The sequence below is a fragment of the Centroberyx gerrardi genome, chromosome 17 (genome assembly GCF_048128805.1).
Source record: "Centroberyx gerrardi isolate f3 chromosome 17, fCenGer3.hap1.cur.20231027, whole genome shotgun sequence".
NCBI lineage: Eukaryota > Metazoa > Chordata > Actinopteri > Beryciformes > Berycidae > Centroberyx > Centroberyx gerrardi.
Window position 1 is genome coordinate 11,892,108 of NC_136013.1, and position 25,217 is coordinate 11,917,324.

General features: G+C 43.1%; 1 protein-coding gene across 2 annotated transcripts in view; it reads left to right on the plus strand.

The window, feature by feature from the left end:
* The first annotated feature begins 916 nt into the window (after window positions 1-916).
* Window positions 917-25,217, plus strand: part of rcan3 (regulator of calcineurin 3) — a 32,994-nt gene continuing 8,693 nt past the window's right edge. Inside the window, exon 1 of one of the 2 annotated variants that reach the window (XM_071910207.2) lies at window positions 917-1,126. In XM_071910207.2, coding sequence (XP_071766308.1) covers window positions 917-1,126 — 210 coding nt within the window. Of the gene's footprint in view, window positions 1,127-13,669; window positions 13,757-25,217 lie in introns of those variants that run through there. The other variant, XM_071910208.2, reaches the window with a different exon arrangement.

Sequence of the window (25,217 nt, forward strand, 5' to 3'; positions counted from 1 at the left end):
TTGGAAATGTTAGTGTTGAGACCTACTCTTAACAGTAGAGGTCTCACATATTAGACAGGGCCAGAAGAACACAAACTAAATGGATTTAATGAATATAACCAATTACTTCATGGAGATATTATCATAACCCTTTTCTTTCTTTCTTATGATCAATGTCTTAATGTTTCCCCATGTGTTGTTTCCTTTTTATGTAACAAAATAATATGCTTCTTATGACTGAATCTACAAGTCTGTTGCACAAATATTTATTTGTGATTTGAAACTGATGCTATGCCGAAAGCATAAAATCAGTGTTGTTTGGGTCAAAGTAAGCATTTATCCATCCTTCCTGTCAGGCCCCATCAAGGCATCAGTGCAATGTTTCACCAAATATTTCTAAGGAATCTGGCGTGGGAGCTGGCAGTAGATTTTCTCAAGTGCTGTGACAGACCAATGTCCAAACAGATTAAACCATGAATAAAGATTGAAAATGAAATTGTTTCATCAGTAAAATGGACTAAAAGGCAAGATCTGGAAATGAAACATCCAGCTTTTTTCTTTATTTTCCATTTCTTTCTTTCTCACTTGCCTCACCTTTGCTTCTGTTGATCTTCCTCCCTTCTTGCGTCCTGTAACTCTCATTCTCTCCTATCCTTCATCACCCTCCTAACCCCTTTCTTTCACTCACTTTCTCTCTTTTATCTATCCTACAGCCTGTGTAGCATTGTCCCTAAAACCTTACTGCGGTCCTGTAATCTTCTCTCACCAGAGTCTCACTATTCCATCTCCTTTTTTTCACGTTTTCCCCCAAACATCCAACCAGTACATTCACCTTATCTCCTCACTTCCAATATCTTAACCTCCACTCTCTTAGTTGGACCTCACCCAGCCTCTGTGATCCCCACCCGCCGACCAGTCAGCCTCCGAAAGGCTCAAGATGCTGCGAGAGAGCTCCAAGGCCTGGAGCAACGGCTCCGAGGCCTACAGCAGCGATCCGGAGGAGGATGAGGAGGAGGAGGAGGACATGGTGTTCGGGGAGAATGACGAGGAAGGCATGGCGGAGGAAATGATGGATCTGAGCGACCTTCCCACAGCGCTCTTCGCATGCAGCGTCCACGAAGCCGTGTTCGAGGAGGACATGCACCGGGTGAGATGGAATAAACTTGCATACTGAGTCAATTAGGGTGGTGTATTTGTGTGTGTGTGTGTGTGTGCGCGCGCGCGTGCATTTGAGTCACCCTACTGAATGTGTCAGCGCTTCCAAGTTTCAAGGGCCCGCTAACAGTAGCATGATGTCATCCACAGCCTTGCTCTTGTCTGTCAAAGTCCAGTCATGGTCTCAAGCTGCGCTGTTAATTCCTTAGCCGCAAACACACACACACGGACACACACACACACACACGCACACATATACACACCTGATGCTTGGATGTTTATTCGCGACTGTCATGCCAGGAAGCGTCCCATGCAGGGAAGGGATTACAATATGACTCACACTGACTCATGAGCCATATTCAGTCACCTCCAGCCCTGCTCCATGTGCCAATGCATATCATTCGATCATCACCACAATGCGGTGTGTTATTTCTGCCCGCTGATGCTCACAGACGTGGAAACAGGCCTCATGCATGCAGGGAAGTGCACCTGAAAAGCGCACATACAAACATGCAGATGCACAAATGCTGCATCAAATACGCTCACATGCACACTCATGCACACACACACATCTAAGCTGGTCACTTGTGTTTCCTGACTGTTTGATCTGTCAAGGCCGCTCTAAGATGTGCTGAGTCCTTCTGTCACAGCTTTATCTGACTCCCCAGAGCAGCAATACTTGGATCACTTGGATCCTGTTTGCTGGAGGAGGGAACAAAGAAAATACTTTTAATTTTCTGCCCCTCTAATCCAATTATGCTGTCCTACCATCCTTCCATCCCTCCAGCTGGCATGCTTCACATCTCTCTCTCTCTCCGTTTATATCTCTTGGTCTCTCTCTCTTCTCCTCTCTCTCTCTCTATCTCAACTCTATCCATCTCTCTACTGTACCCATCTCTCTCTCTCTCAACTGTATCTATCTCTCAAAGCTACCCACCTCCCTCTTCTGCGTAGCAGTTTTCTCTCCTCTTATCACAGTAAAGGCACTTGCTTGCTCTTGCTCTAAGCTTTCTTCTCCTTTTCTCAATGCTTAACCGTCGTTCTCCTAACCTTTCTTTATTTATCCCCTCTATGTATATAAATGCAAAGCAGAGAGGCTAAAATTGGCACACGCAAAATCCCTTTAAACGAATCACTCCTGCATTGTGAGTTTGCTGTTTGTACACCCGTTGCTCCTAGCAGTGGAGTCCGCCCCCTTCCCTCCCTTTCGTTTTGCTTCCTCACTTCATTACGATTCACACTCTGGCTTTTAAGTGGAAATGCCACCCACTCACCCTTCAGTCAGAGCATGTCAATAGATTGTTCTCCATATGGTTCAATTAAATGAGCTGCTCTAAAAATAGAACTTTTGACATTTATTTAAACTTTCAAAATGAGGACAGGAAGGGATGGGATGGGAAATGAAAAGGAGGTTACTTGCGATACTTTCAAAGCCCGCACAAGGGGCTTTATTAGGTTGTTTTTAGCTTATAGCAGTGCTGTTTTGATTTTGTACACACACACGCACACATGCACGCGCACACACACACACACACACACAAACAGAGTCTCTGTTCTTTACTCTAAAATAGCAAAATCTCAGCATTTTCCTCACCGTTAAAAACTGTCATCTATAAACTCAGTGTCTCCATCCTTAATGAAGAACAGGGACATGGCAACCTACATTTTTGTGTCTTTGGGCTCTTGGCTCTCTCCCAACACCGGCATTACCTTCCGTTTCTGTTCTAAAAGGCCTGCATGCAAGAGGATGGGCTTTTTCTGTAATCACACAGTGCTCTTTCAGAGAGAGAGAGAGAGGGGGAGAGAGAGAGTGAGAGAGAGAGAGACGGAGAGAGAGTGAGAGAGAGAGAGAGAAATGTGCCCTCATCGTTACCAGAAGCTCTTAACAGCAGGCTGTAAAAGCCTTTTCCTTTCTTCTGCATTAGTGAAAAGAAACTAAAACCTAGTGACACACTTTTTCGTTTATCCGCAGTATTTTGTTCCTCTGACCAGCTTTTAGCTAAAATGGAGAGAAACTGCTTTCTAATTCTCTTGGAAGTTCAGCCCACCTCTTCACTGAAATGATTGGATTTCTTTTTCATGTACTAATGCTCTCATGATTAGCTGTCTAGTTATGATTTGTTCCGTGTGACGTGAGGTGTGAAGGCCTACCTATAGTGAAGAAGGCATGGCAATAGAATTAGAAGCATTGTACAGAGTGCCAAGGTAAAGTGGTATCTGTGCTTGTCAAGGGAAAGGTCAGTGAAGCCATTAGGACCAAGTCATCCCTCATAGTGCCCGGTGCATGATAGCAAGCCTAATCAGCACAGAGCGAGGCTTTCATGGCGAGCTCTCCCCACTCCCTAAAACAGTACAATCAAGCAAGTTTCAGCTGCAACCTTCATAGAAAACCAAACAAAATATTTTTAAAGCGCTGGCCTGTATCATTATAGGAGTGAAGATACTGCAAATAATGTCAGCTTAATAATAAACCCAGTGGCCCTCCAATTGGCTCACCATACACACATCAGCAACAGCAGTATACATTTCTTATCCGGCATTTTTGCTGCAGAAACACTGCAAGATTTTCCAAACAGTATTAACAGTGCAGCAGCAATGGAGTAAGCCCGTAAAAAGTTGGACTGCTCTAATGGCTACATCTGTCCCACTTCTGGCTAATGTGTTTGATATTGTGACTCATATATATTGGGCAGATAAAGTAAGACACTCCCGAGGAGAGTGGAGCAACAAAACACATCAGGGACTAAAGATAGCGTGATAGAGGATGTGAAAAGTGAGATGTGAAGTGAGTGTCTGTGTGTGTGTGTGTGAATGTGTGTGTTTGTGCATGCGCGCACACAATGCGTTTGCATATGTGTACATGCTTGCGCGTGGCAGTGTATGTTTGCATGTGTCAGACTATAGTCTATTTTTGGGTGTGGGTCCCGCGGGGTGAACGTGAGGGAGAGGGTGCTGAAGGTCAGACATGATGCAGTGCAGAGTGAGTGTGTGCCTCTGGCCTCCTGCTCCCGCTGCCTAGATATTATTCTGCTACACTGACTGGGGTTGTCTCGCCAACCTGCTTTGCACAATTTGCTTGTTTCCCCTTTATTTATCAAACAGAAGAAAGCAGAGAGCAATTTAAGACGAGCAGCCGAAAATAGAAAGCAGAGTTTGGGTAAATGGAGCTGTTTTGGCACTCAGGGTAGTGTTAAGTATTCCTCACATTTGACAAGATGACAGTGTTTTTCTTGTATAATGACATCGTTTCCACCTTTGTTTGTTACACCATATCACTCCCAGCACTTAGATAACAGGCTCTCTACTGAGGGCACAGATATAATAGGGCAAGCTAATACTGTGTAGTAAATAATACTGTATAGTAGGGGAGAACAGGATAAAATGAACCTTTTCTTGCATTTTGTGCTACTACTGCAAAATAAATGTGTATTTATTTCAAACAATAATTGCTATGTATACTTAAGGGTGTTGGGTGTCCATGGAAATGAAAACATTTTCTGCATCTAATACAGTTGTAGAAGTACAAGACGTTAAAAAATGGTCTTTTGGCCTGGGTAGAGATAAGTTGAGCATAGGGAAGGGGCAAGTTGAGCCCTATGGGGGTAAAATGTTCCACAACTTACAACATTTATTTTTGTCCTGTTCAGTACTTCCACTCTGGTCTTTCCAGCATGCAGGAGCAGACAAGCCGTCTCATCCTGTCTCTTCTGAGAATCACATTCTAACAACATAACTGATGTTTACTTCAAGGTACCATGGTGATAATTTCTCTCATTTTCAAAAGGACAAAAAAGCACAGCTTGGCTCAACTGCCAACTCAATGATTGTGCGGTCTGTGTGTGTGTGTGTATGTCTGGCTGGCTGGCTGGCTGGCTGTCATAACCTGCTCTTGGTACTTCTCCTTTGTTGATTTTTTCAGTATATCTCTTCAGTGTCATTCTGTCTGTCCTCTGTTCCCTTGCCACTGATCAAATTGACTTTCCTTCTCACACGTCATTGGCTGCCCTTTTTAGATCCTCCAAGGAGGCTGAACCCCTGTTTGTTTTGTGTTTGCCGTCTCATGGCGTAATGACATCTGCTCTGTGATATTATTATATATATTATTATTATTATTGAGCACATATATGTGTTTAAATTAACTACATTTAATAGAATGTAATGTTTAAATTGGGGTAAGCCACTATTTTGGCAAAACTACCTCAAACAGCGAATCAGGCCCACAGTTATTCTAGGTTTATGATCTCATATTGTACCTTATAAAGCTTTAAACTATATAACAAAGCCTCAAACATATCTACTTCGATTATAAAGAATCTTGAATGAATGACATCTTTACCATGATGAAATCACTTGACATAGCAACAATGTGATTTTGTTTGACCTGGTTCTCTTACCTCTTTGTCCATATGCTCTCCTCCATCACAGATTCAGGGAAATGAATTGTTCCTCTTTAATCTGTGATCACATGATTAATTTTGTGTATGGTTGCCTAGATAACGGGGCTGGCTCATCCTACCCACAGACTCATCTTACACTGCCCTCCCCCAGTGCACAGAAACTGGTAATGAAAGTGTAAAATTTGGGATGCGATGTAAGCCGACGTGTTATTTGTTGTTAGTCGTGTTCCTGCAGTTCTGTTTAAAATTGTGTTCAGAATCTGGTTCAAGCAGTCTAAAAAAAGAAATCTTAAGTGTGCGCATTCAACAATAGCAGTTCACAATACAATATCACAATACAAGAGAGTATGATCAGTTTTCACTATATTGTGATACAACCTGAACCGGTGTAAATGGACTCCCATGAGTTAAAGATATCATACCACCAAAATACAGTCCTTGCTTGCAGATGATTGCTGTTGGGTATAAATGTATAAAGTGAAGCTACTGACATAAACCCACAGGCAACAGGATGTTCAGTTTGTGAGGATGCATGAGAACCAATACATGAGAACTGTATGTCTGTCTGTCTATTCGTCCTGTATCATAAGTAGAATTGTGAGTAGAATGGGTGCTGTGGGTGCCTGGCGTCCATGGCCAACAATGTAGAGAATCCCTTGGAATGTAGTAATATTGGTAAAAAAAATTACTCATAGGGTAAATAAGCATATTATGAACAATCAAAATATTTTCCGTTGCTAATTCACTCTCATAAACTTTATCAACACAGACATTGACAAATTTGCAAAGATGAAATCAGGAAAAATGAATTTGTAGGGTCGGTGCAATATGGCAGATCTTGGGAAAATATTATGTTGTTACTGTGATATTGAGGCAGCTGCATGACTTAATGTGAATTGCTAAATAAATACCCAATTTAGGCTAATTGCTCGTGTTGTTTTGACAAGTCACTGGGAATTAGCACTGCATTTTCTGTAGCATAATAGTTGTGAATTTTAACAAGTTAGTTTTGCCCTCGCACCCATATGCATGAAAGGCAAGCTCCACCCCTGTCCTGTATGCTATATGTACTTTAAAAATATATTCTGAAAATTGGACGGTTTTATCTTCATGTTGAGTCTGTTGGACTGTGTTCATCTAAAAGTTATTGTTGTTAGTTGTTAATCTATGATTAGAGACATTGTACTACATTATACTACATACAGTTTGGTTCAAATCCTGAGTCCTGTCTAGGTTTTGTTTGTTTTCCTTTTGTTTATTTACAGCCCTTTGTTAATGTCTTGATGTTGTTTGACTCATCGTGTCTGGGAGTTATTTATTAGAACAGAGGAGGAAGACTGACATTCAAATCAATTTGTGCCGGTTGTCCTTACAGAAAAGGACTATTGACAGTCTTTGTTTTTTTTTTCCTCTCTCTTGGCTGATGTTTTTTTAGTATTAGTTACCTTGCTAGAAAAGGGAAAATCAATAATGTATGTGACTCTCCCCAATTCAATTTGGTTTATTTTTGTTCTTGGTTGTTTATTTTCCATTTTTCTTTATATCTTTCATTTGTTCATTTCTCTCATGAGTGCTTTTCTTCCCTCTCACTTGTCTCTGTCTCTCTCTCTCTCTCTCTCTGTATCTCATTCTCTCTCTCTCTCTCTCTCTCTCTCCCTCTCTCTCTCTCCCTCTATCTCTCTCTGTCTCCATCATGTTGCTTTTTTATGGTCTGGATTCATAGCTTTGACTGTTAATGTGGGGGCTTTATGTATTAAGTTAATGGCATTTTATGGGCTTTATTATGGCGTTCTATATATCTGTGTTATTATGTATCATTTGAATGGCTGCAGGGATTTGTGGAACAGATTTGGAAGCTATAGCATGAGGACTGGCGGAGAGGAGACGGGCCTCGCCTCTCCCCCCCTCCTCCTTTTCATTTACTCTGCTGATGCGCCAGCCTCACTCTTTAAAGTTTGGGGTCTCATCACAGCAGTTCACCACTTCTGCTCGTCGTAATTGCCATGAAGATCCCAAGGCTTCATATTAGATATATTTCATGGCTCGGTGAAAGAATAGAGAGCTCTTTCTATCCTCTGGTGAAGTTTCTTCCCTGCAAAGAGTCTATCATTCGTAAACAGAGATCTTTCTTTCTCCCTCTTTGTTTGCTTGCCTCGGAAAATGGCACACACTTCTCGGAACACTGTGTTGTCTTCGAAGCTGTGTGTGTGTGTGTGCGTGCGTGTGTGTGTGTGGATCTGAGATTGCCTGAGGTCCTTCCCTGCCCATTTTTCATTTTGTCTGGTATTCCAGCAGTGGCGATGGCTGCATGCGGGTGGTAGAGTCCGCCTGGCCCATCCAAAGATTTGACCTGGATTCAAGGCAAAGCAATCAGTGGAACCATCGGCACGTGTTGCTCTCCGCTTCCTCTGTTCCCCTCCTCTCCCTGTGTCTCTGTCCCACTCACACAGCCACAGCGGCTCATCTCTCCTGCTCCTAAGCCGCTGGACTGGGTTAAAACAGCTCAACAGCTGCTGGTGGCCGACCAGATGTGGGCTGTGAACCAAAAACCTATACTGCGTGTCTGCCGCCATGTTTGGAAAGCACTTTGTAACACTTTGTTTTCAAAAGCGCTCTATACACTACCAGTCAAAAGTTTGGACACACGCATTTTTCTTTATTTTTACTATTTTTCACATTTTAGAATAACAGTAAAGACATCAAAACTGTGAAATAACACAAATGGAATTATGCAGTGACCAAAAAAGTGTTTAAGAAATCAAAACTATCTTATATTTTAGATTCTTTAAAGTAGCCTCGCTTTCCCTTGATAGAAAGGCAAAGGCTTTGGAAAGAAATTCATACACAGGCATCAACTTCACTATTTATATTTGTCTAAAAAAACTAGTTTCAAGCGTTTAAGCATAAGCCTTTAGATCAAAATGGCTTTAAGATAATGAAAAACATAGTACATTCAATTTGGTGTGTCCAAACTTTTGACTGGTAGTGTATATAAAATGTATTATTATTATTGTTATTATTATTATTATTCTCAGGAGTCGATAGGCAGAATCGGCCCTATGGAGCTGCGTACTGCTAATGACTAATGTTTGATAGGCTGAAGGCATGAAAATCCATGTCTATCAAAGCTTTCCGCATCCAGATGAATAAATGCTGCAGTGGCTACATTCCTCCGCTGCCTCTCATCATGTCAGCTCGTCTGCAGACTTTAAGCCCCTGGAGGAAACATGTTTCAGTCTCTGCAGGAGTGTGGAGAGAGGCTGCGTGTGTGTCTTGTGTTTGTCATTAACAGTTGATGGCTGGTGTCTGTCCGACCTCAGGTATTCATGCTGTCCTCTGCACCTGACAAGACCTTCTCTTCCTCTCTCTCTCTCTCTCTCTCTCTTTCTATTTTCACTCCCTCTCTCTCTCTCTTTCTCTATTTTTATTCCCTCTCTGCCATTCTATCCCTCTCTGTTTCTCTCCCACTCTCTCTTTCTCTCTGTCATCTCCACTGTCTCCCTCTCTTTCTCACCTACACTCTGTAGATCTCTCTCTCTCTCTCTCTCCATCTCTCTCTCTCTCTCTCTCTCTGCCCTGTAGACACTCTTTTATCCTCCCATCCCTCTGTCTCCCCCTGGCTCACTGTGCCTGTACTTGGCTGCTTGCTTTATAAATAGCTTGGCCTAGATTACAGCAGCTGCATTGGCGCTGGCACCAGGGGTTGGTTTGGCAGGGCCAGCCGAGGTAGCCTGGTGTAACAAGAGGTTGGCAGTGAAGGGATGGAGAGAGAGAGAGAGAGAGAGAGAGAGGGAGAGAGAGAGAGAGAGTGTGTGTGTGTGTGTGTGTGCAGGCGTGTGAAGATTATGAGGATAGTGCAGCCTATCTGCTTGTCTGCAGTGGCCATGCTCAGGAGTGTGTGTGTTTACACTGTCAATCTTTCCATTCTTCTGCTGTCACATCATACACACACACACACACACACACACACACACACACACACGCAAATGCAGACAAAGCACATCCGTGCGTCTGTGAGAATTGTTGTCACATTTGACATGTTTTTCAAGCGTTTCCTATTTTGGATGCGTTCTGGTAGTGAATAAATGTTTGCTAATGTGTTGTGTGTGTGTGTGTGCATGCGTGTGTATGTGTTTTTATTTGCATACACAGTAAATATACCACAAATACAGTATATCTTTGCAGGAAAATGTTACTTGTGATTGTGCTTATATAATGTTTTTTTGGTTCTGCGTGTGTTTGTGTGTGTGTGTGTGTGTGTGTGTTTTGAGCATGCGTACACCGGCCCACCGTGATGATCCACTGCCCTGATTTCCTCCCTCCTGCTCATCTGCAGAGCTTCAGTTCGGAATACAAATGCCGGTCATCAGTGAGTCTGAGACGCAGTGTCTCACCCTCTGAGCATCTCTACCGCTGCTCTGCCTGCTCCTCTTCTCATTTCTCAGAAAGCACACAATGAATGTTAGAGAGTCAGCAAGATCCCCACCCACCCCCACCCCCCATTACCTGTGTGCCTTATCCATCAATGTGCGTAGTATGAATATTCATTTATTTATACATACACATGGCGAGGCGGGGTTAAGTGGAAAAAACACACTAGCAGAGCAGAGACTCATCCTGCCAATCCACATAGTTTTAGATTGGTGTTGAACTAAATATAAACAACTATTCAGTGTTTTTGTTGGCCTGATGTTTGCCATGTTGCCTTTTATATATTTGACTGTCAACAACAGACTGTAAACCTGTACGAATTAACAACTTTGTTATGCTTGCAGGCATAGAGAAAGACTGCTGTCACTGCCAAATTAGTTGTAGCCGAAGTACCTTGATGATCCTTGTGATATCTGTTTATACACATACAGTACATACTGTATACTGCACTGCATATAGTAAGTATAGAGATTTGGTCCAAAAAATTATAGATCCACCATTTGAAAAATTTAGCACCCTCCCATAAAAAAGAATTCCTGGCAATAAAGTAAAACACCCCATGGTACATTGCTGAAGTTATTAACAGGTGTTTACAAGGGAGTAAGATTTTAAATGCTTTTATTATTATCTGTATTTATTTTAAGAATTAAGCAATGATCTTCAGGTATCAATTCTATCTCAAATGGATAAAGAATGTGTTGGGAATGTGTTGCAGTGAAACTCTCTATATGCATTCATGGAGTCTTGAAATGAGTTCAGGGCATGCTTTGCTGCCTGTGAGCGCTAACAGAGGGAATTGTGAATGAGGAGAAGAGAAGTGAGAATGAGGAGGAGGAGAGCTGCAGAACAGGGCCAGCGAGGAGGAGAAAGTGCTTCATCATCCACAGCAATCCATCCTACTTATCAGCAGTGACAAAGGGATCAGAGGAGTGCATCAACATAGTGCTTTGATAATCGAAAACACTTAAATCTACATGCCGTGTACGTTGACAGTTAATACTATAGAGTAGAAATGCTAGATTAGAATAGACTATACTAAACTAGACTACATTAGACTAGACAAGAGTAAACTAGTCTATACTGGACTTCAGCTGCAGTATGGAGCGGCAGGATGGCCCAGTGGCCAGAGAGGCTTCCCTTCAACTGGAGAATCCAGTTTCTCCTGTGTGTCAACCACTGATCACTCTAGAATTTTCCTACTGGCACAAGTCAACATGTCGTCCCCCACTAATGATGCAGGCACCCCTTGGGCCAATCAGTAATAGGTAAACAAACATTGTAGCACCCCCCATTAAGGCTAATCAGTGTTTGAAAATACTGGACACGCATCATTCCCCAAAGTTGTGTTAAAATCCAATCAGTGACGTGCAGACGGTTAAACAAACACTGTAGCGCCCCACCAAGGCCAATCAGTGTAATTTTGAAAACGCTGGAACAAAGCAATGACACGCATCTTTCCCCAAAGTTTCGTCAAAATCCAGTCAGTGGCGTCTGAGATATTGTGCTTGATGACAACTGTGATTTCATCGTGGGGGACAATGATCACAAAACTAAGACTACATTAGACTCTAGAAAACAGAGTAGGCTATTCATGCATTGTTTGAGTCTTGAAAGTATTAGGATGGGGGTAAAGGCATGCTGCTTTAGGACTTTTAGGCTTGTGACAAATGAGTTGTGGAGGTAATTTTGAAATAATATCCAAACCTGTCAAGTTACATCCTCTCACAGTCTGCACTCTCACTATAGTGGCGACGACGAATAAAATGGATTCACTCCAGTCAAATCAACCAGTTGACAGCATTGCAGCTGACAATGCTGTTCTGGCTTATGTGCTACAGTGTCTGATATGTGGTGTTCATGGCCTTTAGAACCGGATTGTTCCAGATGGAACGACTGTCTGGCTGACTGATTGGCTGTCTGGCTGCGGAATGTCACAATCATCCTCATATCCTCATATCTCACTCATGTTCTCCGTCTGCCCAGCGTGTCCCATGGACAATGCCTGACACAGACAAACATAAATAGACCTCACCGCCTCCAGCCTTAATATTAATGGCTTATAGGGGACTTAACTGTCTCAGCTGGCCTGGCAATTATTATTATGAAACTGAGAGAGAGACAGAAAGAGAAAGAGAGGGGGAAGAGAGAGAGAGAGAGAGGGAAGATCTGAATGAAGGAAAGAACACATGGTCTGTTATGATATTATGCAATAACATAAAGTCAGGGGGAAGTTTTTAAATGATGGGTCTCAAGCTCGGGTGGAAATTCTCACGGTATCATCGTAATTAAAAGGAGGGGAGCTGAGGCAGCTGCGGTACAGTCAGCTTCATCAGCCGCTTTACTGCCAGCGGTAACAAGTATACAGCCCAGGTAGTCTCCAATCAACAAGTCAGCATAAGAACTACAGCACAGTTCACATAGAAGTTCATATCTTCATATCGTAGGTTTTTCCAGGGCCAGATTCAACAAAACCTGGAAGACATAATTGCTCTCACCCACTCCCTCTTTCCTCTAGCTAGGTTTCTATGTAGGCGTTCACCTGAAATAGCACAAGGGATAGTTAGATAGTTAGATAGGATCCTGTCTATTTATAGAGGTCAGTGGTATATCTATGGACAGCATGCAGGAAGATAACAGCCATGAACAATTTATGACTACATGACAGTCACATCACAGTACTGACATACTGTTTGTCTGTTGCAGATGCTGAAGCGCATACTATGTCAACTCAAGGCAACTCTAACTCCTGAACATGTTGCTGATAGGCATGGTTATGCAATTATGCCTTGATGGAAAAAGGATTGTACAATATGCCTTCAGTATGGTTTCATATTTTTGAATGCACACTGCTGTGGATATTTCTGTCAGTAATCTCTGTGAGCTCATGATATATTCAAAATAATATCTTATAATGTATAATGAAAAACCCTTCTGTCTCTCTCTCTCTCCTTAGGTCTTATTTCTTTTCCTAGCACTTGGCTCTTGCCTGATCATTCTTTGATCACAGGAATATTGTCAGTGCGCTGTGGCTCTGACTCTTGCACTCCCTGCTATTGGTTGCATAATGCTGAGCTACTGTTGTGCGCATTGTAAATCGCTTTGTATAAGAGCATCACCCAAACGCCTTAACTGTAAATAACAGGCTTTCTGTCAGGGTGACACTGATACCTGACTTACCATATGGCAGGCTGAATGAATTATTTCAATATTATTATATGATTATATTATAGTATTATTATTATTGTGAGGTTACTGTTTTTGCTGCGGCTCGGTGGACAAAAGATTTTTTTTTAAAAACATAGGAAAAGCAGAATAAACCGGACTGTGAAATCTGCAGTGCACCCTGCACGGTTCGTCAAGCACTGTAGTGGCGTAAAAGACGACGAACGTGAGGATGATAATGACGTCAATGTGGAGCCGGTGGGGAGGGGGGTGGAGAGAGAGAGGGAGAGAGAGAGAGAGCGAGAGAGAGAGAGAGAGAGACGTAGAGTTTGTGCCGCCGCTGCTGCAGCATCACTTTCAACAGCGCGCCAGTGCAGTGAGGAACCCATCAGCAACTCACAAAGCAAATAAAACCAACAAAACAGTCTATTGGACTTACGTTAAGTTTCGGGGACAAAAACTAGCTGACTCTTTCTCTGTGACCAGCCGGCGAGGAAGAGAACGATTTTTATTCCATTTTATTTTTTTCCCAGCCACGAAAGGGAATGCCATCGATAAATATGAAACTGGAGATGGTGACCATCATCGCCTGCGAGGTAGACACCGAGGTGTTTACATCAGACAAACTGCAGGTACGGTTTCCCCCCCCCCAAAAAAAAACGCACGTTGCAAGTCATGGTTATGCTGTATCCCTTCTTGTATGGTTGTGAAGCAGTTTGCTGAGGACCGACTGCATGTTCCCCTGTATAGAAGTGCATGCATGTCTTGGTGACGTTGAATGCAGCCCTCTCAGACGAGGATTTTTATCAATGGGAGCCGCAGCTCACCAAGACGCACGTCCCCGACGCGCACAGCGCTGATGCCCTCGGTGCTTTCAGTGATTGACGTTGGATGAATTGCAGAAATGGGTGGACAAGGCAAGAGGGGGAGATACCAAAAAAAACACCCTCAATGCAGCAGTGTTGTGATATACATTCTTGTGTTTTTGTGTGTCAAGTTTATATGGAGATGATCTGCGCAAGTTGAATGGGAGGGTCTGACGGATTGAATTGCCCATGCAAGGCACATGCAGGCAAAGAAGTGAGAGGCAATTTTAGACGCAGTGGCGGGCAGACCCTCTTCTCCCCCTCTTCTCTCCTCTTTATCTCTGTTCTCTCCTCATCCCATCAGCATTGCAGGTGCGCCAGGTTAGGTAGGATACCCTTACAAAAAGAACGAATCCAATGAGAAGAGGAATAATATATGAATATCACATCAAAGCGATGAACTATATAATATCCTATAGGGATATTATGGGAATTTTACACTGATAGGAGATTACAAATAAGGTCACCATAAACTTACTATCGTGTGCCTTAGACACTCCCTGTAGGAATATTATGCTGATTTTTCATTAGGGTAGGTGCAAATAATTGGTAGGCTACCTTTCAGTCATGGGGCAGCAGATAAACAGTTGCACGTAAATGTCCAAAGTGAGCCTCAAGACCCCGCCTTTGGCATTGCAACGTGCCAGTTTGGGGGCTTAAAAGGCCACACAGATGGTCTGCCAAAGCCTGGCTCACCCACTGAACCCTTTAGAAATTCCATGTCAGAATATATTCCCTCACCTGCTGGCTGCTTGTCTGCTTGTCTGATTTGACTCATCATCAGAGAGAAACAGAAAGAGAGAGAGCGAGGAAGGGAGAGACACAGAGAGAGAGAGAGAGAGAGAGAGAATAAGCCCGAACTACACTGCAGCTCAGCAGTCTGACACCAGCCAGACCACCTATGACCACGATCACAGCAGTCAGTCTCATGCTTACCCATGTGCACACACACATACGCACACACACGCACACACACACACACACACACATTGGCACTCACCAGTAGCCAGTAAGTGAGGAAAAATATTCTGGTGTGGACACAAACGCACACTCACAAAAACACAGAATCACATTTTTTCTTGCTCCGTGCCACTCACTCTTCCACACTGATATGCTCTGCTGTGGGTGAGGCTGAATTCAGCTATTTCTTGGAACCAACAGCAGCAATTGCAGAGCCTAACCCCCCTCTCACCCCACCCTTACCCCCACCTCCCCACAGCACCTTGGTTCCTAACTAACTTTAAACTAGCCAGCAAGGGGGAATGTACGTATGAGATGCAAACGTCCTGTTTCTTGTCAAGATGTGTTTATGCTTGCGATGGCATGATTTGCTTGCATGTAAGAACTCATGTGCTCGTAATTTGATGTTATTGGAAAACCTGCAGTATGCTGTACACACACACACACCAAACACACACAGAAATGCATGTGGACCACTGACCCACCCTGTAGTCTGCATTCCCCCAGCCAGCTCACTCTGCTGTGTTTGCATCCAACTCTCATTACACTTTCTAAACCACTGCAGACCAGCCAAGGTGAGAGACACTAATCTGTCACCGTGCAATTCTCCTGTAATTATGGGATGGTTATCATCTTCTTTAAGGCTGCCGAGGGACTGTGGGTGACAAAAAAAAAAGAAAAGTAGCTGTCAAGGTACTGTAACTGACATGAAACCTCTGAGGTGTTGACTGAGCAGAGTTCCTGCTGAATAGATTGTCATACAGCCGGTAATACTCAGAGTCCTGAACTCATCGTTTACAACCCAGGACTGGTGTTCATATTGTGTATCAGGCGTGTCATTCGGGTCATCATGATTTAGCTTGTCAGTGAGACCTGGTTAATGATCTTATATCAACACAAAAACAGGCAGGTCGTTCTTTAACTAAAAGCGTCTGTCCAGGTGCTGCTATTATCAGCCACCTCTCCACGATTCACCAAAGGAAAAGGGGTTTGTGCACAATTAAGAGAGCAGACAGAGGGCTGACTTTCGAATGGCACAAAGAACACCACTAATCCTGGTTTCTGGCACACAGAGAACGATGGAGAGCGATGGGGGAGAGGGCAGATTAAAGCGGAGCACGTGGGGAGCGGCCTCTGATTGAGCTCACCTCCCCGCCAGCCTGCTCTTGTTTTTATTATCATTCAACAAGGCCTGAGCCCATCTGAGGCCCCTGTTTTTATTAATATCTCTGGATCTGGGGATGGTCGACAATAATCGTATTCCCCTTTGATGCAAAGCACTTTGGGTGGACTAATATGTGATGCGCACCGTTGTTATTTATAAGCATTACATGGAAAGATTAGGCAATGGCAGGGGTGCTTGAATGGACAATATAAAAAAGATGACCAAATGGTAGATTTTTAATTAGAGGAGATGCTTTGTGACTGTTTTGGAACCGTTGTGTTGACACGGCTCAACTTTAATCCCTGAAGCCCTGATATCATGACTATGAGAATGTCCTGTATGTATGACAGTAGAGGTTTGGACCAATAAGACAGAGGCCTTGGCTCAGTCCCTGCTGGTTACATCACTATGAGCCAAGCACACTGGTTATGGACAGGACAGGTTGTTATAATGATGGTAGAGTTGGTGGTAGGCTTTCATTCCAAAATGCTATATATCCATTTTTGAAGAAAAAAAACAAAAAAAAAAAGAAATCTGAAATGTATCAGTCAATATTTAAAACATAGACAATTCTATCCTAGCATAACACTTTACCCTAATAGTAATTAATGATGTGCTTTACTTTCAGGCAACGAGTCATTTTGAGTATGTGTCATCTAACGGTAGATATCTTGTTTTGGAATAAAACTCTTCAGTTGCACTGACCCGTGTTGTTGTAAAGGGTGTGATTGATGCAACACTGTCCATTTGATGATTGTTTTTGTCCAATATCATTGATCCAGAGCACCAGTCACTCAGCTCACCCACAGCACATTGGACTGTTATGCTACACAGAATGGGATATTGAATTTCCAGGGTTTTGTGTCCAATCTGCTCTCTTCTATATATATCTTCTGTATCTAATGATCACTTAGCTCCATTTTCTACACCTCTGCTACAATGATACTATTTGATCATGGAGTAGTTGAAGAAATAATTAATCTTCTTTAATTTTTTTCTAAGTGAGTATTTTGCATTTTTTTGAAGTTCATGAAACAAAGTACCTGTTTGTATCAAATCTATTTGACTCTGGCAATTGGCTTGTGCTTCCTCTGAGATTATGATGGGAGCTTTAATCTATGGACGACATGTTTGTTGTGTGGCTTACTGAGGCCAGAGCTGTGGGCTGTTGGTGGACGCTGTCGTATGTGAGTGTTAGTCACAACACTATCATTACCTGGAAAATCTTCCAGCATCAGCAGATAATAGCACAGGACACATGGTGAAGGTCACAGCACATTGGCAGGCACTCTGTTACAGAACATGGAGTGTGACGCATGCATATACAGTGCCTTGCATGTGTGATGCTGGCATTAACAACAAACAGTTTTTTTGCTCCTTTATGTGCACATGAATAATTAAAATCAAACTTATATGCTTGTGCTTGCTCTTGCTGTTGATTAATGCCTCTGTGGCGTCAAAGTCTGTTACTGATTGAAATGTGTTTATTTCATTGGGAAAAGCTTGGCACATAAAAGCTTTGGGGAAAAACAGCACAGGGACATTGTGACCTATTCACACTTGACTTATTTAAGAAAAATCACACGACAGAAACTGTATTGTGTAAGCCATAAAGGACAGCTATTTTCTGCTTTAGTCTGCTCTCCCACACAGAAAATCGTAGTAACACTGACACAGTCACACACTCTAACCACAACAGTGAGTCAGCGGACTCACAGACCGACAGACAGACACCTCTGTCAGCAAACACACACCTCCTCGCTGAGGACGCCTGCAGAAGTTTCCATCAGCCTGGGTCACTCTCCATCTGTCCCTCTGTCTGTCTGCCTGTCTGTCTGTCAGTGGTGTCACGGTGTCTGTTCTCAGGCTCGTCGTCACATAACGATACTGGTTTTAAAGAAGGAAGAGGGATTTGATGAGTAATCTGCTATTTGCAGCTCTGCAAAAGCAGAGTGATTCTGCTGAGGTCTGTGATGTTTTCTGTCTTTCCCACTGCCGTTTGTACAGGTTTACATAACATGTTTTTCCCTTGAAGGTGTGACCGTTAACTTGTACATTTAAGCAATGGAGGAAGGTACAAAACGTCTATTTTTACAGTATTGAGTGTATTGTATTAATCATTTTATATGACGTGGTGTCACTTTTTTCAAATGTCTCACTTTGGAATAAAACTTTGTTAACCTTTAAAAGCCATCTTTTCTGGTTTAGCTGAATTACAGGTTGTACAGTAGAAAGATTCAGGGTACGAGTTAGATGATGAAAATTGCTTGTAGGACACTTATGGATGCATTAATCACCTGTGTCATTTTAATAAAGACTATCTGCTGTTATCAATCAGTGGCCAATCGATTAGATCATCCTTAAATGGAACTTTTACCCTTTTCTCCTCTTTGCTTCATTATTCAGAGAAAGGACACTGACCAACCTCTCAGACCATGCTCACAAAAACATAAATCAGGTCTGAGTTTTAATATGTGTACAAACTCTCACCAGTTGTTGGGGTGAAGGAAAGAGGTTGAGGAGCAGAGGCAGGACAGAGAGGATGAAGATAGACGGTGACAGTATCATGTTCTGTGCTGGTAGGAAACCAGATCTGCATCCTGGCAGGGTTGAGCGATCCTGGGCCAGAGCAGTGGGCTCAGGTGTGCCTGCTCCCCCAGTCTGGGCACAAGGCAGGTGGGGATGGGCAGCTCACATTGGCCTGAAACCTTAGAGAGGTGCCGGGGCTCAGGTGTCACCTAAAGGTTAGCGCTGCGTCCGTTAGGGTGACGTAGAACAAAGGACAGTCTCCTGGGTGGGGTGTCTGGTTACGTTGTGGCCATGGCAACAGGACTATGAAGTGATAAGATTAGAAGCAAAGAAAAGGCCTCACAATGGAATGCAGAGGCCCTCAATTCACTCACCAAGGAACGAGGAGGGGACCAAGTCACATAATGACAGGCCTATGTTATTGAGATTACTGGTTGTTCATATTGTTCCTAACAGAATGTCCTATAAGATACTGTTATCTTGCAACACCAAATGGTTCCCGAAAGAGAGGGAAATTGACTCCTTAATGCCAAAACTCAATGCACTGCAAGAGTAGCGTTTGGGAACATTTTCAGAAAGGTCGGCGGTAACTACAATGTAGCATACCGCAAGCTTATGGTGAACTTTTTATTTTCATGTAGTTTAAAGCAGCGTTTCTATTTCTGAGACGTATAGTATGAGAAAAAATATGATGTCAACAGTTACCTTGTTTCTAGCAAGCTCATATTGTTCGCTGTCATAATGTGTCTGTCGAGCATCTATGCTACATTACTGCAGCAGCCACTGCAGCCTATTGTTTTTCTCAAGCAGTGAAGTAGAACTGAATAGGTATATTGAGACACAGAACTATCAAAATTCATATTTTCCAATAATTCCTCTTGGGAGCAGAGTATCAATGCAGTAGCAGTGCGCTGTTGTTCGCAGTAAACATTGGGACTTTAACAATGGCTTCATCTATATCCATCTATCTACTTTGATTCTGCCAATTTGTTCCCCCAAGGTATCCGCGTCTTTGTATTCAAAACACATGGGGTTCCTAACTGATAATGCGAGATGACATGTATTACGCTTTGCAAGCTCTACAGCCATGTATTGCTGGGTCTAGTTCAAATCCCACTCCTGCCTTCACTGAATAAATCCTATAATGCTTGATCATCACTAGAGCTGGGTGCTGCATAACCACCAAGGTGACGCACCGATTGCCACGAGAGAGAGAGAGAGAAAGAGAGATGGGGGAGAGAGCATTAGAGAGAGATAGAGTGGTGGTTAGAGAGAGAGAGAGCACATCTCTCCATATGCTGTGGTGGCGTAAGGTGAGAGTTGCCGGTGCAGCATCTCTCAGCCACCTTATGTAACGTTGTGTGACTCTTTGGATTACGGTTGCCACTCAAGTGTGAGGATCTGCATGGGAGACTGTGGATACATGAGGTCAGGATGACATGTTGTGTGTGTGTGTGTGTGTGTGTGTGTGCGCGCACTCGCCTTAGTGGTCCTGACGAGGAAAAGCGCCTGCCTCAATAAAAACCATAACGACCAGATTGGTGGTAATAGGATTAATGTGTCCCCGCATGCTATAAACTGATTTCAATCTCCCAGCCGTGGACAGACTGTCCCCGAGGGAGCGCCGGTCGAGCGCCGCAGCGTCGCCCCTGTCGATACCGCTCCCCACCTCTACCTATTGATTGCACTGTTATAACACTTGCCCCACTCACATGCCGCTCCAGTGCTTATGCAGCCCTGGCAATGCAGACAGAGCTATTAATCACACGTTGTTTTTGTTGTTTTGTAATGCCGTGGGCCTGCCTAAGGATTTGCTGCTAGGCTAATATTAATGGCTGCTGGAAGAGAATAGACCATACACACACACACACAACCTTAGATTTTACCTGGTGATATGGAGTCAGTGTTTTTATGTTACCTCATATTACCTCATCCCACATGACCTAAATAATCACCAAACTGACTGTAAACAATAGTTTTCTCTAGTGCTAACCACTGGCCACTGACTCATAGTGCTCACTCCCAGGCCAAAGGAGAGCCAACATTGGGGTAACATCACTGAGCAGAGTATGTATTTAGAGTCCAGCCAAAAGCATGGTTGTGTTGCTCATTATGGCTTAAGAAAGTCAAAGGCTCTTATTAATCCAAACCCCTTTGGAATGGACATGGTTTGAAGCAATGAAATGTTTAGGCAACTTCAATACTTTGAAATAGCTTATTCAAAGCAGATTCAAAATGTGACACTTGGATGGACATTCATTCCCAAACATCCAGTGTGGCCTAATTTGAAGTTGAAATGCTTTAACACTAGAAAGGCCAATTTTGAGTGGTCTGAGGGAAGGCCAGCTTGGCTTTGTAGTGTTACTGTAGATTGTGTCCACCAACAAGGACTTTCAAAAGACAAAACAATTAATACAGTACACACAATCAACATAATATTCCGTATTGGCCACTCAGTAAACAAGTCAGTTCAGATGCATGTGGTTCAGGTTCTGTGCTGTAGGACAGGGTTCCCACAGGGTCATGGAAAACCTGGGAAATTCATGGAATTTGAAAATTGTGTTTCCCAGACCTGGAAAAATTATGGAAAATAATACATATCCATAAGGATTTGGAAATGACATGAAAATGTCTTCATACAGTATTTGGTTTTATTCCAGGCAAGTGTTTTATTGTGATGTTTGGCTGCTAGTAGATCTATAGTTACCTTTTTACAAAATACTAACAAATTTCCTGTCCCAAGTGATAGTCAGACATTTGTAATGGAAATTGGTCCCTTTTTCATTGAATAGTCATGGAAAAGATATGGAATTTGACAGGCAAAAATGTTGGAACAGGCGTTTAACGCTCTTCATCCAGCTTTGCCTGTTATCATCATAATCTGCCTTTCTTGTTTGACCTCGTTAGACTGGTTCCAGTTTGGTCCTTGAGGGAGGATGGTAATTAAAAATGATGGTCCACACACTTAAGAAATGAATTTTCTTAATTATTCCTACATGATCTATTTTTAGTGTAGAACTGTCCCTGACTCACCCTGAGGCTCCGTGGCCTAGTTTGTTGGTTTTCACCCAAATCCCATTCAAGCACGAGGGTCTGGATTAGACTGAGTTAAAACCAGGCACGTGTCACAGAGAAATCTGTGATTCAGTGATTCACCAAAAAAAAAAAAAAAAACATTGAATAGCCCTTCTTTCCTTCTCAATTAGGCGAGAGACTCCTCCAGTCAGCGAATTTGAATAATATGGCTGCAAATTTCTAAACAGTGAAGGCATGCTTGCTGATTTGACTCTATTATGCAACAGTCTGTATTAGCCAATGGGAAACACTGTGCAAGCATGTCGATGCCTCTGCCTCACATGCTGTTGTCCCAGTTTGCCCATTTAGCTGTGTTAAATCCCATTCTCACTACTAATATACAGGCTTTTATTTTGAAATTTAATTTGGGGAAATTTGTGTCCCTGTCTGTGTGTGCTTGGTGCATTTATGAGGCATATGGCTGATCAAAGGGATGTTAGGAGATGTCGCTGTGTTTCAGCTGATGTGGCTTGTTCGCTCTCACTGTTGACAGAAAACAAACAGGGGAATATGTGTGCCTCATTTAACTCCCTAAACTGCAAAATGAGTTGACAATAAGATAAATGAGAGTAGACAGTATGTAGGTGTTGCTGTGCATCATCACAGTTTAATCAGAATAGATTTTGCTGAGAATACTTATTTTTTTTATCACACTCAGAATGTAGCAGTTATTTAGAATCTTCTGTGCTGCTGAAGCTGGCCTCCGCTTCAGGAAAACGGACGTGTGTATATGTGTGTGTGTGTGTGTGTGTGTGTGTGTGTGTGTGTGTACGTCCATCTTTGTCTTTGTGTTTACCCGGACAGCAGAGCAGGATGGACCTGCAGCTCTGCTAATCGTCACGGAGCCTTACGCTTTAAAGTAAACAAACACAATCCTGTCTTTACATAAGATAGGAAGACACTTAAGTCACATGACGTAATGTTTTACAATGCAGCATGATGGACTCAGCCATGGAGCGATGCTTCTGTCAGAGTTACAACTCAGGCAGAGGCTCGACAATTTAGGCTTGACACTGGCTCAGTACATGAAAGATGTGGGGTAGATATATACTGTATATGGATACTAGTATCTATCATAGTCCCTGCTTTATCACTCTTGCTGTCTCCTGCTCACCTCTCTACTGTTCTGTCAATCACTGCCGTTTATTGTTCTACCATCAGACCTCGACCCAGATGAAAGCTTGTTGACATCGCACAATAAACCTGTGCTTGAACCCTAAGCCAACTAATCTTTTGTTCAGATGATTTTGTCCAGACTGCTATCACTCTGGTTCTTTGGCCGTTGCCTCCCTGTGTTGCTGAATGTGAGTCATGCCGACAGCGATGTCCTGTCGCCACAGTGATGACGGCCTTTCCATTACCGTCAGGAAAATAACTGCCTCATTACCCAAGAGGCAATCTGCTGAAGGATGACCGCGCAGCCGCCACCAGAGTGGCTTCAGCTCACTAGCTAGCTTTGCATCTCACCACATTGTATTTTATTGTGCCGTGTCACTTTCTGCCTCTCATTCGGCCCCCAGCTACCTGCCTCTCTCTTTGTGTGTTATCTTTCTCTCTCTCCCGTTCTCCATCGCTCTCCTTTTCGTTCCCTCCGGGGGCCTGTGGGATCTGCACAGTCAACTGAGGCAAATCCTAGCACTCCAAAGTAGATTCTTTTCAATTTCCCCTATATATACAGTTTATATTTCTCTACTGATGCAACATGACATCATCTCCTCTTTTTTTAATTTCTCATTTTCCAGGCTAGCTCAGTTGTGCTACAGCAGGACCAAGGGAAAGAGAAAATCTAGGACAGGAGAGGGAGGGATTTCAGACTGTTGGGATGCACACTGGGTGTTACATAAAGGTGACATGGAGAAACACAGGGTCAGCAGTAATGACAGCACTTGCCTTTTCAATCAAGCCAACTTGTTGCTATTTGAGAACCGTGGAGCCTCTGACTTCATACCAGCTCCAACCTGTGCATTTAAACAAATTAGATAGGTTTCTCTTTTGAGCTTAAACCGAACCTGAAACTGAAGCTCAGGCTTTTACGTGCAGCGTTTTAAAGTGTTTGTGTAACCCGACGACAAAGAAGGAAACATAACAGTGACAAAGACTGTATTAGCCGCAACACATTAGGTTTATAATGTAAGCTCCTTCATCATTTGTTCGCCAAATGTAGCTGTTTTTTTTCTCTCTTTGGTGTATAACCCAGCCAAGTGAGCTAAATAGTATTTTGATCCTGGTCTGTCAATATATATTATCTGCCTTGTAGAGAATCAAAAACAAGAACACGCTGTTCTCTTCCCCTCACTCACCTGCTGTCCAGCAGCACTCACTCACTCACTGCTCACTGCACATAGTAGCAGGTGTTGGATGTAGCTCAGTGTGTGTGTGTGTGTGTGTGTGTGTGTGCCCACGTGTGTGTGCGGTTAAAACCAGTCTATCTTTGCTGACAGGCTAACGGGCGTCCTTCAGTTCAGCTTGGATTCTAATGGTGTTACCTGTCACATTACTTTACCATGCAGACATGCCCTCGTGTGTGTGTGTGTGTGTGTGTGTGTGTGTACCTACTGAAATACCTTCCAACTAATTGTGGAAACACAGGGGGGAACCTTGCACACAATGTTCACATCACACACATACTCACTCACTTGCTCAGTTACTCTCTCTCTCTGTCTTACACACACACACACACACACACACAGCAGAGAACAAAGTGAGTGGGTCACAGTAGGGAAGATGGTGATGGCAGATGAGCAGGCCATTTTTCAGCGTCTGTAACTCAACACCCCTCTCCTCTTCCTCTTTTCCCCTCCTCTTCCTCCTCCTCTTCCCTCAGGATGTCCGCTCATAGAGGACCACATAAATTAGTGATCAGCACGCTCACTTATGTTACACACCAATCTAGCGTGCGTGTGTTAGTGTGAGTGTGTGTGCATGTATGTGTGTGTGTGTGTGTGTGTGTGTGTACGGGTTAAAAACAAACAGTTCATGCCATTATGGGACATTATGTAGGAGCTTTCCCCATGCCAAAACATCAATTTGAGTGAATGACGTGCACACAGTGTGTCTATGTGTGTGTTTGTGTGTGTGTGTGTGTGTGTGCGCGTGTGTGTGCATGTATGTATTTCACAGTCGACCTTATCAGTTATCACACATGGAGTTTGATGACATGCGGGCCGTAGTAGCTGGCTGCGGCTCATGGAAAATTCACGGTTTGAATAAGGGCTTAAGTGGGCTCAGCATATAGGCCAAACAAGGGCTTTGTTGTCATTCTCAAACTAATTACCCATTAAACCCAAATCAGGAGAGTTTGCAAACAAATAAAAGGATGAAGCCTGGTTTGATTGTTATGCTGTTACTGTATGTCTAAGTTTTCATTTTTACATTTGAAGTAGATATTGAGGGATTGTTGTGAACCGCAGAGCCGCAGATAAAAGCGCAGGGTTCCATTACGGAGATGTAATCATGATCTAAAACGCCTCATTTCCTCGTCATGAACGTACGCACCTG